Consider the following 17,294-nt stretch of genomic DNA (forward strand, 5'->3'; position numbering starts at 1 on the left):
AACGCGTACGTATTATTGTGCCAATTAAATCAAGGTTTGTTTCCATTATCATTATAAACAAAAGAAAAAAAATTGCAAAAAGTTATAAGTGAGTTATATATATATTTGTATATGCTTTATGGTTCCGCGAGAGATTATTAATAACGACATTCCATCTGTGGCTGAAAAATCCGATTAAAATGCACGATTGAAGGACGTTTATACATATGTATATGTTAATTTTTATATATTATATTCTTGTATTTTTTTTATATATCCTCGAGAGAAAATTTCTTTATTCATGCTACCTACTCTATATCGATTGGACTCTAACCGGCTCTATATAAAAATGTTACTTGTTTCATTTATAACCGGTTATTAATATAAATTAAGTATCAAAGATTTTTCCAGTTTACTTTTTCCTTTTAATCGCATGTCGAAACTCATAAATCTAGACAATATAGAATAACATTGGTGTACAGAGCAGTATACGTTGTCTCTATATACCTACCTAATATCTATCCACCTATTATCTATACCTATCTATCTACCTTGAAATATTATAATAAAGATTGAAATATAGCTCTCATGGACGCATATCGTATATCGATAATATAAAATTGTGTATTATGGGAATTATTATTATTCTAGTTGTGATATGTGCAATTTGAAATAAGTTTAAACATCATGCATTTTTATGAGTAGACTCGGACTTTTGACTTTATAACTTTATGATCTTTATGACTCGGAATAAGCAGCCAATCGATAAGCATATATTTCCATTGGAATTTCCTGATTCTCGATCGACTTTAATTTTAATAACATCTGATATATCCCGCAAACTTAAGAAAATTTTTACATATTGAGCTTTTAAATACAAAATAAATATTTGATTCAAAACTTTAAATTTGTTGCATAAAAGTAATAAAAATAATTTAAAAAATATTAATAAATAAATTTCTTTTTTAAATGTTAGACGTACAAAATTACACATGTTTAATATTATATAAATTTATGTATAATATATAGATACAATTTCTAATTATTTTCATTAATTTCTAAGCACAGCGGAAAACTGTTAATTTTGACATAGTGTTCAGTTGAAGCGTCTATTTACATCGATTTGATCGATATTTTGTTTTCGACTACAATTGATAAATTAATTTTCTTTTAATATATGTATAATTCGCTTTATACATTTTGTATGTACTTATTATTCGTGACAATCGATTTCCGCGATTTATTTATTCTGTCAAGCGCATATATGCATGCTTGATAAGAATGATTATCTTCATTATTTCGAAAATACGAAAACACAAGTCATACAATTGAGATGCGCATACATTTTTTTCATAGGTGTTGAAAGTTGTATATTTTAATCTTTGCAAGTTATATTACCAATTGCAAGTACTATTAACAATATTTCATAAGGATTATATCAATGTACGATTTATCTTTTACGTGCCGACAATAAGAAGTATTTTGTGACATTGAATGTTTCCTATGATAATTTATATTTCACTATCATAATTTTACAAGTGCTTAATTATATAAGATTAAATACTAATATATTTAAAATACACTTGTATTATATGTAATAATTTTTTTTTCTTTTATATTAGATTTTTCTTATGTTACATTATGTATTAAGCATGCACGTAACAGTTTCAATTAAATCTATACCTGTTGTAACATAAGCACTATTGTCGTATTATTATATGATAATGATTTAAATATAATAACATCTTGCGCGAATAAAAGATAATTAGCTTTTTTTTACTTTTTTACTTTTCATATTCTGCTTTTCATTGCATATTTTAATTACCAATGCATGTATATAAGAATGAATTTTTAACTGGCATTTAGCATATTACATATTTTTACACATTATTTAGGATATTATTTTTGCATGGTCATTTAAAAAGAAATTATGAATAGTTTATATATGGCACTGCTATAATTTGTATTTTTTTATATAGGGTAGCTAGTCCAAGAATGAACCATTGGTGCATTATGAACTATTGCGATTTTTCGTAAATGTGACTTTGCCAGATTGTGCTGTTGTCATGCAACGACTCGCATTCAAATCAAAATGCAAAAATAACAGTTTATAGGTGTTTTGATTAAATTTATAAATATAACACACACACACACAAAGTTATATTTTTTTTTTAGCGTAAGCGTCTTTGATTGTGCACAAACTTTGAATGCATATTATCTTTCGTTTCACGTAAACAACTCATGTAATACGATGTAAAATAACTTTGTACTTTTTCCATAGACTGTTTCAAGTATTGTTTTTGTATCTCACAAAATCAAAGGCGGTTTAAAAATAATCAATTTAAATACGGAAGCTTGTTTAATAATACAAGAAGAGAGGTAAATTTCTGCTCCTTCTTTAATGTCTTAATGTTATTATTAACATTTCTAAAATATGCACGACATTACACATACCACTCATCTGCTTAATTGCATTTTTTATTTTTTTATTTTTATTTTTTATTTTTATTTTTTACTTTTCTACGTTGTATCTTTAATACGCACTTGTTTATTACTTAAATCTTAAATTAATGCGCGTATTTAGTTATCTCGCTATATTTATCGAATTTTTTTTTTAAGTATATCGATTAATAAGAAAATAATTTATATGTATAAATGCAAAGATATGCAAAGATATGCAAATGAAGAACTTGAGAAGGTCGCATCGTTTCTTGAATCCTTGATCGCACTTATAGATCAAAACATCGCATTTTTGTGTCGATTGAATTGGTACTTTTAAGTGCGTGTTAGATAGAGTGTGTCCGTGACGCGTAACGATCGTAAGGAACGTATCGATTAGAAATCGGCATTCAAGATGCGTGCGAGAGCCGTCCGCGCGAACCACTCTGCAAGATCGAGACGCAATCGAGACAAGTGCCATTTATATAATTTACTACTATTCGCGATGCGCACAACGAACTTTGGCACTGGGTGGTCCTTATATGTAAGAGAGCGTGCACAACGAACAAGCCTATGCCACGATTTGCGTGGCGTGAAATGCCAATGAGCGCGAATGTCGAGTGCTCCTTCAAATCCGTATTCAAATTGCGTACATGACGGAAGCTGAGGAATGACACGAAATTATGTGAGATTTAGCGTGAGCAATTTATAACGGTAAAAAGAAGTATCCTGCGGTAAAAAATATACGATAGTTCCAGTAATGAATTTGGAATATAAAAAAATTTAGATACATACAATAGTAAATTATGATACTCGAGTATTATCGGAATAAACGCATGATTTTTATTTACTCTTCAACGAAAACAAATAGATCTTGTGAAGATATTTTCTTGAATATATAATCTAAAAGATAAATAATAGAAACATGTTTCTCTCTCTTTCATTTTTATTACTAATCTAGATTTAGATTCTATTATGAATGAAGCGGTTCTTGCATCTCTTTATTCGTTCGGAGTTGCTGAAATTAATGAAACACTCGTCGTACGAAATTAATAACACAAATGCCGAAATGGATAAGGAAGCGATGTCGCATCCACATAACATTCGCGGTGGTGAACGAAGACTGTAGATAAAGTAGACAAAGGCTGACAATGAGTCTAACTTGCAAAGAAAATTTTGCGTTGGTGTGACTGCCGGGATGACCTTGGCCGTGCCATTCCGCGACTCGCTAATTGCCATACCACGAGTGATTATCGTTCGGAATTAAAATTCGCACGGCGCGAGGATGACGGGTTCGCGCATTCGAGTTTTAAGACACTGTTTGCACGCAGAAGGTGTACACGCACATTTTGCTACGTTGATATGCTGTTTACCTCGCGTAAACTCGAGCCAACAACCCGCGCAATCTAGTTCACATTCAAGATATTCGTCTTGTGGATTCTATATTTGCTTCTTTGATCTTTTGGATTATATATTTGCTCCTTTATAATATTTTTCCTTTTTTTTCTTTCGAAATTAATATGGTTATATTAAAAGAATTAATTGTTTTATAAAAAGAGAATAAGATATATATATATACATATTAATTATGACTATAAATATAAAATAGATTGATATAAAATAGATGTCGAATAATGATTTGATAACAAAAAGGATAGAAATTTTTATGTATTATTAGGCAAGAATTATAATGTTAAAATACAATTGTTATAAATGGATAGATTAAATCTTAAAAGAAAATGTTTTTTTCTTAAATTTATTTCTATGAATGTTAGTGTCAACTTCTGCATTTCTAAATAGAAAATATAATTTTTACATATGCAGTAAACTTTGATAAACGCAATCATCTTGATAATTAATACAATGATCAATTTTGCTCGATGAAATATAATAGGACTAACGTTGTCTTTTCTAATGTTTCAATGAGATATTCCAGATATATAACTGTTCATATTTTTTATTATTACTTTTAGTAAAGATATTATTTATATAGTAGTGAATCGATGAAATTTAAATTAATAATTTTGTTATTATCACAAGTAACATTCTGAGATAGTTGAAATAGAGGAAGATGCTAATTCGTTTCAAAATAATAAACATTACGTAAAACAGTTAATCTTTAATTAAAACATTTTATGAAATTTTTATTTATTTAAATCCGATTGTACTTTGTCTGAAATCGTTTTAGAAAATCGAAATAATTAGAAATATTTATGATTTCACAAAGATTTGAAAAACATTGAAGAAGTTAAAAATATTTCATAAAACTTGCAATTTTTTATTATATTTCCTGTTAGTCATATTTTGCTGAAAAATATTTTATCTTCTAATTATTTCTCTTTTATCTTCTAATCAAAATAGTATATGTTCTGAGTCTGTGATTATATTTTCTGTTTTCACAGAAAAAACTTGCTGTAATATGGCTCTTTCAATTTGTCAATAATCGGTTATTAAACAAAATTTAAAATATAAGAAATATTTTTTATACGGTTGATGAGATAAGCTTCTTTTTAAAGTATTCTTGAACGTTGAACAAGTTTTTTAAAATAAGATTTGCGACTGTCGGAAGAAAAAATTAAGCAGGAAATAAAACGATGCATGTTTCGCATAATTTTGTAGAATATTATTTCTTGCGCGATTCCAAGTAAATATTTAAATTTTCTATGGGTTTTTTTCCATGCAAAGATTCCGGCTGGATTATTCCACTGATTCATCAATCGCTCGCTTTTTTGCGAGTTCTAAGATTAATATACTCGATTATTTTTTGGGATGTCCCCAGAACGGAACAAAAAACGACTTTAAAGTATCGGACGTGTTTTTTTCATCAATAGGTCGCTCATTGTGATGGAATTTGTATTCGCTCCTACCTGCGAGCGCACCCAAAGGGGATCCTGGTCAGGAGAAACTTGTTGTCCTTCGATATTTATGCCGCGTTCAATGATCTTTCGTTTTCGCAATGAGGCAACCAATATAATTATCTTAATTATCTTAAAAAGAATTAAAAGAAAACATAATAGATTACATTTAGTATGATTGGTCTTTTTTTATAATATTTTTTTTCAGTGTTCTTTGAACTGGATGAATCATATTAATAACAAATAACAACACACACACACACACACACACACATACATTTTGCGTTTTTTGCGATTTATTTAATTCGACCGTAAATTTATGGCTATGTGTCGGCGTAGTTTAGCTCATTTGGAGGCAATTTATTTGCACATTGACCTTCAAACTTCAAACTATACACAAGATTTGCGCACTATGTATTTGGCGGTCGAAGAGTCAAAGTCCCTGATTGACGATCAGTATATTTCCTATGTACATACATACGAATCCACTTTATACTCAAAACGTCATGAGAGGCCTTCCGTAAAAACACGAGATATCTATTTAACCTTGAAAAACGTAATACCGTTCTCTATGATTGCTATTTAAATAACGTCCAAATATATATATATATATCTTTTTTATTTCTCTTATTTTGAGAAATAATTTTACCGTTGAAAAAAATATTGTTTTTTTTTATTTTAATTCTTTTTTCGCTTTATTTTCACTTATTGTATTTTTTCAAAGAATTTAGAGTTAAAATCCAAGTTTTTGATCATTTTTTTGCTTTTTAAATATTCTCTCACATTAACAACTAGTAATTAAAATTAATTGTGCTTATACATATATGCACATAATATTTTAAACTTAGAAACATTAATTGTTTCTAAAAGATATGAAAATAACCTTGTTAATTCTAGAATATATATAAGGGAATGTTTACACTTCTGCCACTAATATTGAACATTCTCTGTTATTTTCCGAGATTCTTGAAATAGTAACAATTTCTTATTGTTAGTACAAAATTTTCCACCAACTTGGGACTTTCCTTATCTCCTAACATTGTCAATATTCTTGTAATTTTCCATTACGCAAATACGGAAATAATAAGTGATTTCTAGAAATAAACTATTATGTAGTGTGATATTTTTTTCTCGTAAATTTATGTTATCGCCAAATTTATTTTTTTGCAAATTATGATAATATATATATTTTTAGGAATGTTTTAAGATGGAAGGGATTATCTGTGTTTAATGTCAAGGCATTATAGCAATAAAATTCCGTCATTTACAGCTCATTCTTGCATGGAAATGTTTTCAATTATGCATTTAGATAATAAAATCTCATTTAATAATTACACAATCCTAAGAAGCCTGACGCTGTAAGGATACGCAGAATTAATGTGGCGAGAATGAATGCACGATCAATGGCGTTCATTGTCCGGTAAATCATACGTTTAAACATGCATTGCTTATTTATGTAACGTAAAGATTACCTTTCTAACGAAGTTTTACACATACTTTACTTTGCTTTATACTTTACGCGTAATTTCTCGCGGTTGTCAGTTCATGGCATAGCAAGTAATTGCAACAAGAGATTCAACGATGTCAAAACAAAGATAGCACCTTTCAATTTCTTATTTCCAATTTGATATTCTATCACTCGTTTGTGTATTTTTTCTTTATATTAGTTTTTTAATTATAGTAAAAATATTTTCTGTGCGATTAATGCATCAGTATAAGAACTGACTTCTTTTTAATACTAATCTTATATATATATATATATATATATATATAATTTAATCTTAATTTAATATTTGTAAAGATTATGCAGAAATTTATAAATTTTTATATAGTATTGAATTTTCAAGATATTCTACTGAGATTCAAAATCAAATGTCGATATCAATGAACAGTAGATTAGATTAAAATAATATAGAATAAAATAGAATGGAATAGATTTATATAAATTTATTTAAATCGATTTAGATTTGCTTAAAGTAAGCTCAGTAACATTAATTATTATTTTCATAAAATACTGACATACATAAGAGAATGTTGTATATGAAATTCTTTGTTCTAAAATTGCAGATTTTATAAAATAGATCTAAAAGTAACGCACAGAAGAGAAGCCTTTTCTACGTTTAATGTTTTTAATGGCAAAATTTATTTTCTAACACTATACAATTTTTTCTAACGATTTTTCTATAGTGCCTAATTATTAATAAAATCAATTTATCACATGAGAGAATGATTGCGCTTGAATGACTTCAATACATTTTAGCATTGATGGCCTATGAAGATTTAAATCATGAAATCTAATAAATTTTTCTAAAAAATTATACTAGTTGATCAATATATTTTTAAATTTTTTGAGATAGATGTTGGGAATCACCAGTTAATAAAAATAATAATTAAAAACTCCTTTTCTCTCGGCCAAACTGGCAAATGTATTTATTAATTAATTACTATCACAACGTTTCGACCATTATTTTTTGGTCCTTATCAAGTGATAATTATAATTAGAGTTACAGGAGAAACTCCTTATGTCAAATTGATATGCGTCAGGCTCATTGGAACACGTTATACTGTTCCAATGAGCCTGACGCATATCAATTTGACATAAGGAGTTTTTCCTGTAACTCTAATTATAATTATCACTTGATAAGGACCAAAAAATAATGGTCGAAACGTTGTGATAGTAATTAATTAATAAATACATTTGCCAGTTTGGTCGAGAGAAAAGGAGTTTTTAATATATTTTTAAATTTAAATATATTAATGGTGTTTCTATTGATTACACGATGAAAAGAATATTATATATATATATATATATATATATATATATAATTATTATAACAAAATAAAAATATTTTTTTGCTGTTCTAAATGCTGTTCTAATAGCTATATTTGCATAATCATTGGAAAAACTAGTTTATGAAGGTCAAATATAAGAGTAATGATGCATCTGGTATTTTTCCGTTAGCAATATCGGCTATAACGTTTGTTTTCTCATAATAATATTCTAATGAAAAGGACCCCGCACTGGTCATAGGGGGGAAAATGTCTTTCTGCGGATTTGGCTAATTTTTGGATATGTTGTAGTTCTCGTCATTCTGAACAAATGTCTCAATGGGCAGAATGATCTAATGAGCCGTTTCCGTGCTACAAGCCCTGAAAGGTCCAGATTTAACATGTAAAAATATAAGTTTTTCGACTGGAAATAAAGAAGGATGGATTTTTCTTCTTCAATTCTTAACTGTACTGATGATAATTATTGTTAAGAGTTGTATAAAGACAACGGATGTTATAAACTATATATATAATATCAATAAATATATATTCAACTTATACATACACATTATATGTCCACTTTTATAATTGACATACATTATAAATCCACATAGATTGGACTGTACATACATCCGTTGTCTTTATACGACTCTAAACAATAATTGTCATCAATACAGTTAAAAATTGAAGAAAAAAAATCCATCCTTCCTTATTTCGAGTCGAAAAACTTATACTTTTGCATGTTAAATCTGGACCTTTCAGGGCTTGTAGCACGGAAACGGCTCATTAGATCATTCTGCCCATTGAGACATTTGTTCAGAATGACGAGAACTACAACATATCCAAAAATTAGCCAAATCCGCAGAAAGACATTTTCCCCCTATGACCGGTGCGGGGTCCTTTACTTTCGGCACTCATATATTGCGTATATGGCGATTTATTCCTTTATGTTAAGGAGATTATTATAGCTAGGAAGGCTAGGAAGATTTTCATTTAAATTTTCTTTATTACTTTAGAAATTCAAATTTCGTTATTTTTGTATTGTATGTACATAAATTTTTATAAATTGATTTTATTAATAATTAGGCACTATAGAAAAATCGTTAGAAAAAATTTTATAGTGTTAGAAAATAAATTTTGCCATCAAAAACATTAAACGTAGAAAAGGCTTCTCTTCTGTGCGTTACTTTTAGATCTATTTATAAAATCTGCAATTTTAGAACAAAGAATTTCATATACAACATTCTCTTATGTATGTCAGTATTTTATGAAAATAATAATTAATGTTACTGAGTCACATAAAAAGAATTAGGTAGAAGGTAGAAGCAATTTGCAAGTATTACCGTAAATGCACATTACGATATAGGTATTTTTCCTACTTTTTATCTTCAATTTCCACTTGAGTAATTTGAATAAAAGCTATTGCATATACTTGTGCATTGTCATATATCATGCGTGTTAATGAATTCGTGTTGTTAGTTTCCACCATTTTAAATTTGTCGTTACAGTCATTAAAAATTATTTGTGATTAAATGAAAATTTTTTGTTTCGCCATTTAAATGTAAATTTCAATTTTTTTCTCCTGAGTTTTTCACGCTTGTAAAAGGATACTGAGCAACAATAATTTTTTTTTTAAATTTCTAAGAAACATTATCGTAATTATTATTTTGCTATTAGATCGTGATATATTAGATCGCATTTTAAAGCTATTAAAATATATCGATAGTCATATATGTATAATACATTATGATTGAATAAATATCTCTCTTAGCTAAAAGTCAAAATTAATAGAAACGATCTGTAATCATGTGAGCCAAATGATAATGTACTATAATTATGCATCTGCAGGATGCAAACGTTTGGACAACGGATTGCAATATTCAGTCCATGTAACAATTAGCAGAATAATATCCTCTTTTTTCAAGTTTCTTTGATCTCTCTCTCTCTCTCTCTCTCTCTCTCTCTCTCTCTCTCGCTCTCTCTCTTGACTGGTTGACATATATCAATATTGTTCGTTGCATAATATCGTAGCCATATTTTTGCAATGAAATTTGTCCTGACGATAATATTGTGCTAACTATGAAAATGAGATGGAAATACAGAAAAAGATTTAAGTATGACGATGTATTAATTCAAGAAAGTGACGAGATTAACGAGAAGGGTCTTATTATTGCTTGCGCAATTACATGTTTCCTTGAGTAGTTGAAGCTCGCGAATTAGAATTGTAACATTTCTAATATTGTGTATTGTGAAAATTAATTTGCGATAAATGGACCGAATTAATTTTCCGAAATTTTTTCTTTACTTATATTGTGTTTTTTAACAATTTCATTGCAGCTTTAGGGGGGATAAGAGTATCTTATTTTAAATAAATATGATTGAATTATATTAGACATATAAAGTGCCAGAGTATTCCTGGAAAATCAAATATTTTTAATAAAGGATATTTGGCAATTTTATTTAAATGGATTAAAGATAATTGAAGACATTTTTATCATTCAATAAACATTTATTATAAAAATGCTGAATATCGACAATCTCAAGAATATAATATAAACATAATTTGTGTTTAAATTATAATGTGCACTTCAAAAATATATATTATTAATAAATAAAATTGTGTTAAATATTCTCTATTACAAGTTATTCGAATGTTCCTGCGTCTTCTATGTGCATTTAAAAATGACAGTTAATTAATTTTAGCAGTTTCCCGGAGAACACTCTGTTATATATTAACTTCATTATTTTTATATTTTTACACTTTAATTATTTTCCGGATTATTTTCATTTTATAAATTTATTTTAGACTTTTGAATAATATTTAGTTCATCGCAATACAGATGCATTTCTATTAAGCTTTGCACATATATTATTCATTGTGTTATCCATAAATCTTCTAGAGACCAAATCACATATTTCTATTAGATTTATAAGATATATGACACACTTGTGTCAAACGTTCACTTATCATTGTTTAATTATTTACTTTACTGTGTGTGTGTGTGTGTGTGCAATTAATTTGTATAATTTAAGTTAATATCTAGACATGATGCATTGATACGAGAATATAATATCTATTTAGTAAATGTTGAAATATTTATGACGTCCAGTTTATCATACGCTCTAGTTTAAGACAAAAACCGGATTGTAGCTATCGCTTGATTGCATTTCGATCATATTTTACAATCTCGCAATCTTAATTAAATGTTACAACAGATTTCGCGAAGGAGATGTCTCTATATTATTTGTTCTGGAATCTAAAATGAACACGCTAAAACGATAAATCACAATATGGGCAAGATCGTAAAAATAAAATTATGAATATACGCAATGCGCGCGAAATTTATCTATCTATTTCTTTCTGAAGGTTGTGTGTCAGTTGTTTATCTACTAAATATAAATACTATAAATATGCATATCCATATGACCGAAAAATTGTATGTTTGAATGTAAGATTTTTTTCATTCTCTTTTGTATTATTCTTCCGGAAATAAAGGAAAAAGGTTATTACTAGGGCAACCAAAAATAAGCTGTGAAAATCTTGTTTTAAGCGCTTAAAATATGCTCCATAAAATTAAAAAAAATACTCTAAAAACAGAGAAATATGCTCTTAAAAAATTACAATTTAAATTAAAATTAAAATAAACTTAATGAAAAATTGTTTACATTGTATATATTCTTATTTTTAGATTTATTAATTAATTCCATTGAATTTGTAAAAAACACAAAGCACATACATTTAAATTAACGCATATAAAAACGCATAGTCATATTAAAGTCAAAAGTTTAACTCTTTTAATTTATATTTTGATTACAGTAAATAATAAACATTTCACTTAAGTTTTCAAACAAAAAACTTTGCTCGCAGAACATTTTTATACATTGAAAAACTTCGTTCGACATTAACAGAAGTTATAGGTGCATATTTAAATGCCAAAGTTTCTTGAACGCTGTACTTGTCCGTTTTTGTAGTATCCGTATTATCAGATTTTTCAATCAATCGTGCTGAAAGTTCCTTTAAAACAGTAAATCCACTATTCTTCGCAATAACGTTTGCACATTTTTTCTTAATAAAATTCGCTGTCTCGCCGTTTATATTATTAATTGCTTCCATAGCATATGTTACAACTTCAATCTGCACAGTAAGTAAAATAAAAAAATATAAAAAGTAAAATAAGCTAAAATATGCAAAAATAAGTACTTACGACTAAAATATGCAAAAATATGCTGTTACATATAGGGTTTAAAATGCATAGTTTCTTCCGAAATAAATTTATATGTAATCTATTTCTTTATTAATCACACACAAATTAAAAAAAATATGCTCTAACATATTTTGGTGTTGCCCTAGTTATTACATATATCTTATATAGCAGAACATTATAGTGCACAACTAGATATTATGCGTCGAGATATTTTGTGTTCGAGATTTTGCTGTCATAACGTTAATGTTTGTAAATATGTGAATTATTGTGCAATCATTATAATAATGAGTCAGTTTTTGTTGTCTCTTTTTTATCAAAGAAGACATATTATTTTAATCAGAGTAGATTTCTACATTGTAAAAAATTAAGATTTAATGGAAAAGATATAATATATAACTATAAATATGCGCATATATATACATCTGTGTATAACATTCTTTGCAATAATCGATTAGATGATCATAATTGACGATGAAAACATGAATGAAAATAAATTAATTATCAAATAATATTTAAATTAAATTTATAAATTTAAAAAATGCGTTTTCACTATTTTAATTACTCTTATAGAATAAAAAGCTTTTAGAACTGATTGATGTATTTAAAAAAAAGAAATTTGTGCATATTTTAATCAACGTTTGTCGAAATCATGTTTATTATTTTCTTAGATACTAAGTAATAAAATTATTTTTCATCTCTTGCAGAAGGAAGTAGTGATAACAAACATGGGATTCCCCTCTCAAAAGTTTAAAAATTAAATTTATATTCACTCAATAAGAAACTTAATCAATGCTGTACCTAGTGTCGATAAAATTCGAAATTGCAGTTTTGTTGCTCGCTTCGATCGTTGGCGGCGTTGGTTATTTTTTTAATATAAAGTGTCCAATATAACCTCATTATTCTTGTGTCGACAATCGAGTGTGTATAATATAGCCGGTCACGAAACGAGTTGGAATTTCGTTCTATAAACTAAAAGTTGAACCAGTAATCCACTCACAATGGTGAAACTAACGCCGGAATTGATAGAACAATCGATGCAGTATATTAATCCTGTGCGCGATCGTGAATTAGATCTCAGAGGTTTGTGAAAAGAATCGCGCGCGAATTTTTCCTATTGCGATTTTATCTATCGCATTTATTACATTGTTCTTATTTTATATGTTGCAGGATACAAAATACCCACCATCGAGAATCTGGGGGCGACTTTGGTGAGTGTTTCTTTTAACGAATAATATTTAACTTCAAAATAGAACGTTTCTATTTACTTGTGAACTTTATTGTTTGCTTTATAAAAAGTTTGTCGAGTCAAATTTGAAAAAACAGTTAATTGTATTTACATTGCATGTACAGTACGATTAACTGATTTTTACATTTTTATATGCACTCGAAGTTTGAAACAATACTTGTATTATATCAATGGCGATTTTTTAATTGGGGATATATGTATTCTTTTAATATACGAGGCATTTTTCCTCAACATGTGCACACAGATAAATTTATATTTTTGTGTGTTTATATAACTATTATATTAATAGTTATAATAAAAATGTGAAACTATAAAAAATTATAGTTATACACTGTAATTATAGTAAGTATGTTTATTTATTATTTTATATAGGATCAATTTGATACAATAGACTTTTCTGATAATGATATACGTAAGCTGGATGGATTCCCACTTTTGAAAAGAATACAGACCTTGTTTTTTAATAATAATCGCATTGTCAGAATTGCTGAAGGATTAGAGTACTGCATACCAAATTTACATACTCTGATGTTAACTGGCAATATGATACAAGAACTGGGAGATCTAGAGCCTCTGATACAACTAAAGAATCTTAAAACCTTGTGTCTGCTCCAAAATCCAGTGTCAGCTAAGCCACACTACAGACAATACGTTATATATAGATTTCCACAACTCAAATTACTCGATTTTCGAAAAATCAAATTGAAAGAACATGAAGCGGCAGTAGAATACTTTAGAAGCCAGCGTGGTAAGGAAATGGCACGTGAAATAGCAAAGAAGGTTAAAGCACAAACGGTGGGTGCGGCTGCAGACAAACCTCTGACCACACTCGAAGAGCGTAACAAAATTCGTGAGGCCATTACAAATGCATCTTCCTTAGAAGAAGTACAAAGACTCAGCAAATTGCTGCAGTCTGGTCATATACCGGGTGAAGAGCGATTGCAAAATGGTACGTGAGCTTGCACATTTTGAGTCACATAGTATTTCTCAACATCTCGGACATACTTTTTTGGAGAAACAATTAAAATAATGCAACATGATGAATATAAATTTCACATTATAATTTTAATGCATTTTATATGTATATTATATGATATGTTTTTCACATATTTTAGGAAGCGGAGCTGTAGAACCTATGGAAGAGGATGATGATTGAGTAACTTGTTTTCTGTGTTGTATCTATAATGTAAGCCTAAAAAACATGAAGCATCCCATTGTAAGTATGCAGTTCGACGGAGTAGGATGTGATATAATATACATATATGATGCTGATAAGAAATTGTATACTACACAGATACCATTTTTTTCAATAATACTGATATTGATTTTTTTTAAATATAAATAAAGATGAAAATGATAAGATTATAGCCTTGAAGCGATATTTAAAATTACTCCTCATTATTATATGTGAATAACAATTTAACATATCAATATGTTTATTTCAGCGAGATCCGAATAAAGAGTTTTTTCAAGAAATTCATCTTATTATTAAATCTCCTCATATATTATACATTATATAGGCTATTGATGAATTAATGAGACAAAAGTTCAGGGACGCACTTTGAGCAAATTGATTCGATAAATAAATAACATGATTTATTTTTACATATTTTTCTAGTCTTAAAGCTTATAAAAGTTTTCAAAGATTTGTAACGAGAAATTAACGTTTATCGAAATATATAGAACTGAAATTTTAATTTATTAATAACTTAATAATTCGTACAATATATAAATTATAAATAATTTTCTTTATTCGGAAAAAGCAAAATTCGGATTTTATTATTCGAATGTACTACGTTACATAAGTTGCATTAATAGATGTCAGTGCGATACGCGACAGTGTCCTCGGAGTTTTTGATCGCTCCATTGAATGTAATTTAAAGAGAAAATGGGTAATTATATTGCTACCTATATTACACATCCCGATACGATGCCCAAAGCCAATGGGCCACCGACTTTCGATCCGATGTTAGGATTTCCAAACGGTCGGAAACCCAGAGGCAAGTATTGTCAAGTTCGAATTTAACCTAACCTCGCGAAAGTACTTTGACTACACAGTATCTTGTTATTGTTGCTCGATTTGACCATTTAAAAATATGTATCTTATCGAAATTTACTGTGTGCATTTGTCATCGAATTATCTTGCATCTCTCTGACACAAACAGAAGTGATGTAATTATGATTTTATTCGATATCTAATTTATATGTATTGTTTTACATCTGCTGTTATAATTAGATATGTATCGGTGATATATTAGATAATTTTGCTATGAAGAAGATAATTTAAATATCTGTATTTTTCAAATAATGTGTGGAAAGCGAGCTAAAAATTCAAATTTTATTGTGCTTTTCACTTAGTTGCAATTGTTTGATTAATTTAATTGACAATTGTTTTACTTGGGTCATTTATATTATAATATTTTGCTATTTTTGCTTTACTGTTAAGCAAAACTTGAAAAATTATGGTGTGTTAAAACTTGAGTGCCAATCTACGATGTTTATCTGAAGAATTATATGTCGACAGTCAATAGTCTTTACAATTGTGTTTATTTAGAAGATGCATGCTGTATTTAAATCTTGCTTACTGTGCCGGATTTACAGAGATGAAGATATCGGAAGAAGACATGATAGCTTTACAGATCCCAATTGATCAACGCGATTATTGTGCTCACAAGTGGATGGAATTACATGAATGTAAGAGGATTCATTATCCTTTCATGATAAAGTGCGCACATGAAAGACATGAATATCATGCGTGCTTAGTTGACGAGTAAGTAATTATAATACATTGCATGTGCATAAAATATATCAAGGTACATTGTGATAAATTTTATTACATTTCTTACAGTTATACTCTAAGATTGAAGGAATATGAAAGAGAACGCCGTCTCCTCGAAAGACAAAAGAGGATACAACAAGCAGCAGCAGCGTGAAAATCTTGTATAGAAGTTTGATTGTTGTCGTCAGTAATTTAGGATTCACATACTAAAAGGTGGAATTGCTATTGTATATAAATAATATTATATCAATAAAATATATAATGATAGATTTTTCACTTTACAAAACGTTCAATACACATAATTTAACAAGAAAATTGATATCAAATTAACAAAAAATTATTTTGAGTTTTGTAGAAATATGATACATTGCATTTGAAACAATTTTAATCATTTGTTGCAAACTATTGTATAATGATAAACTATACTTGTGACTCATTTTTTTGTTTGGTTTCAAAAATATTGGGTGAAAAATCAATATTTTCCTATCTAATTATTCTAGAGTATATATAATAATTTCTTTCTTATATAGTAACGAGGATAATTTAATTGATTTACGCGAATCTAGGATTTACAGTTAATATTTTATTTTTATTGTTACAAAAAAAAGAAGATACAATATATACAAGACGGCGCACGTCGTACGCAAGTGAGCGATAATCCTAAGATTGGAGGTAAAATTAGCGTCTCGCGTCTCGAGACTTAATAACTTATTAATTACAATTGTTAAACCCCTCGAGTGTGTACGTCGCCACATCACGTTCCCCGACATCACTACACGCACGCAGGATGCGCGCTCTCCGCGCCCTTTATTATAGCTGCGCAGCTTTATATCGTGGTAATCGATAAAGTACAGAAAGCGCCGCGGACGTGCGACTCCGCGGCTCCTCTCCGACGGCATCGGGCGGCCGTGTGTGTCCGCGCCGGTTCCGATCGCTTTTTCTCGCGGACGTATATTCGTCATCTTCGCGTCTCGCTATGTAAAATCCCGTGGAAGCGCAGTAATGACAGTGGTGAGATATAT

General features: G+C 28.7%; 3 protein-coding genes across 4 annotated transcripts in view; all 3 read left to right on the plus strand.

The window, feature by feature from the left end:
- Positions 1 to 12,981, plus strand: part of LOC145938552 (uncharacterized) — a 58,574-nt gene extending 45,593 nt beyond the window's left edge. The window contains exon 5 of the mRNA XM_083042268.1: positions 12,952 to 12,981. Within this exon, the coding sequence (XP_082898394.1) occupies positions 12,952 to 12,961 (10 nt within the window). The 3' untranslated portion in view covers positions 12,962 to 12,981. The remainder of the gene's footprint in view (positions 1 to 12,951) is intronic.
- A 123-nt stretch (positions 12,982 to 13,104) lies between these two features.
- U2a (small nuclear ribonucleoprotein polypeptide A'-like U2A) lies at positions 13,105 to 14,953 on the plus strand. The gene is made up of 4 exons (XM_083042265.1): positions 13,105 to 13,327; positions 13,415 to 13,455; positions 13,866 to 14,442; positions 14,609 to 14,953. Exons 1-4 carry the CDS (start codon positions 13,246 to 13,248, stop codon positions 14,647 to 14,649), a joined length of 741 nt encoding a protein of 246 aa, XP_082898391.1. The 5' UTR covers positions 13,105 to 13,245; the 3' UTR covers positions 14,650 to 14,953.
- A 349-nt stretch (positions 14,954 to 15,302) lies between these two features.
- Positions 15,303 to 16,558, plus strand: Nd-b18 (NADH dehydrogenase (ubiquinone) B18 subunit). 2 transcript variants are annotated; one of them, XM_083042266.1, is made up of 3 exons: positions 15,303 to 15,493; positions 16,095 to 16,263; positions 16,342 to 16,558. In XM_083042266.1, the coding sequence occupies exons 1-3, from the start codon at positions 15,382 to 15,384 to the stop codon at positions 16,424 to 16,426; spliced, it is 366 nt and encodes a 121-aa protein (XP_082898392.1). In that variant the 5' UTR covers positions 15,303 to 15,381; the 3' UTR covers positions 16,427 to 16,558. The 2 variants fall into 2 exon arrangements, with proteins under 2 accessions (XP_082898392.1, XP_082898393.1); XM_083042267.1 differs by having other exon boundaries at positions 15,340 to 15,493; positions 16,048 to 16,263.
- The last annotated feature ends 736 nt before the right edge of the window (positions 16,559 to 17,294 follow it).

The sequence above is a fragment of the Prenolepis imparis genome, unplaced genomic scaffold (genome assembly GCF_030444845.1).
Source record: "Prenolepis imparis isolate NDT839.2.m4 unplaced genomic scaffold, iyPreImpa1.0 SCAF_7, whole genome shotgun sequence".
Lineage (NCBI taxonomy): Eukaryota > Metazoa > Arthropoda > Insecta > Hymenoptera > Formicidae > Prenolepis > Prenolepis imparis.

What these genes read in the sequence shown, in the direction of transcription:
- U2a (XM_083042265.1), top strand. Translation starts at nt 13,246, where the DNA reads ATGGTGAAACTAACGCCGGAATTGATAGAACAATCGATGCAGTATATT. An exon ending in TCGTGAATTAGATCTCAGAG is followed by an intron (nt 13,328 to 13,414) that starts GTTTGTGAAAAG and finishes TATATGTTGCAG; the next exon opens with GATACAAAATACCCACCATC. An exon ending in TGAAGAGCGATTGCAAAATG is followed by an intron (nt 14,443 to 14,608) that starts GTACGTGAGCTT and finishes CACATATTTTAG; the next exon opens with GAAGCGGAGCTGTAGAACCT.
- Nd-b18 (XM_083042266.1), top strand. Translation starts at nt 15,382, where the DNA reads ATGGGTAATTATATTGCTACCTATATTACACATCCCGATACGATGCCC. An exon ending in AAACGGTCGGAAACCCAGAG is followed by an intron (nt 15,494 to 16,094) that starts GCAAGTATTGTC and finishes CCGGATTTACAG; the next exon opens with AGATGAAGATATCGGAAGAA. An exon ending in CATGCGTGCTTAGTTGACGA is followed by an intron (nt 16,264 to 16,341) that starts GTAAGTAATTAT and finishes CATTTCTTACAG; the next exon opens with TTATACTCTAAGATTGAAGG.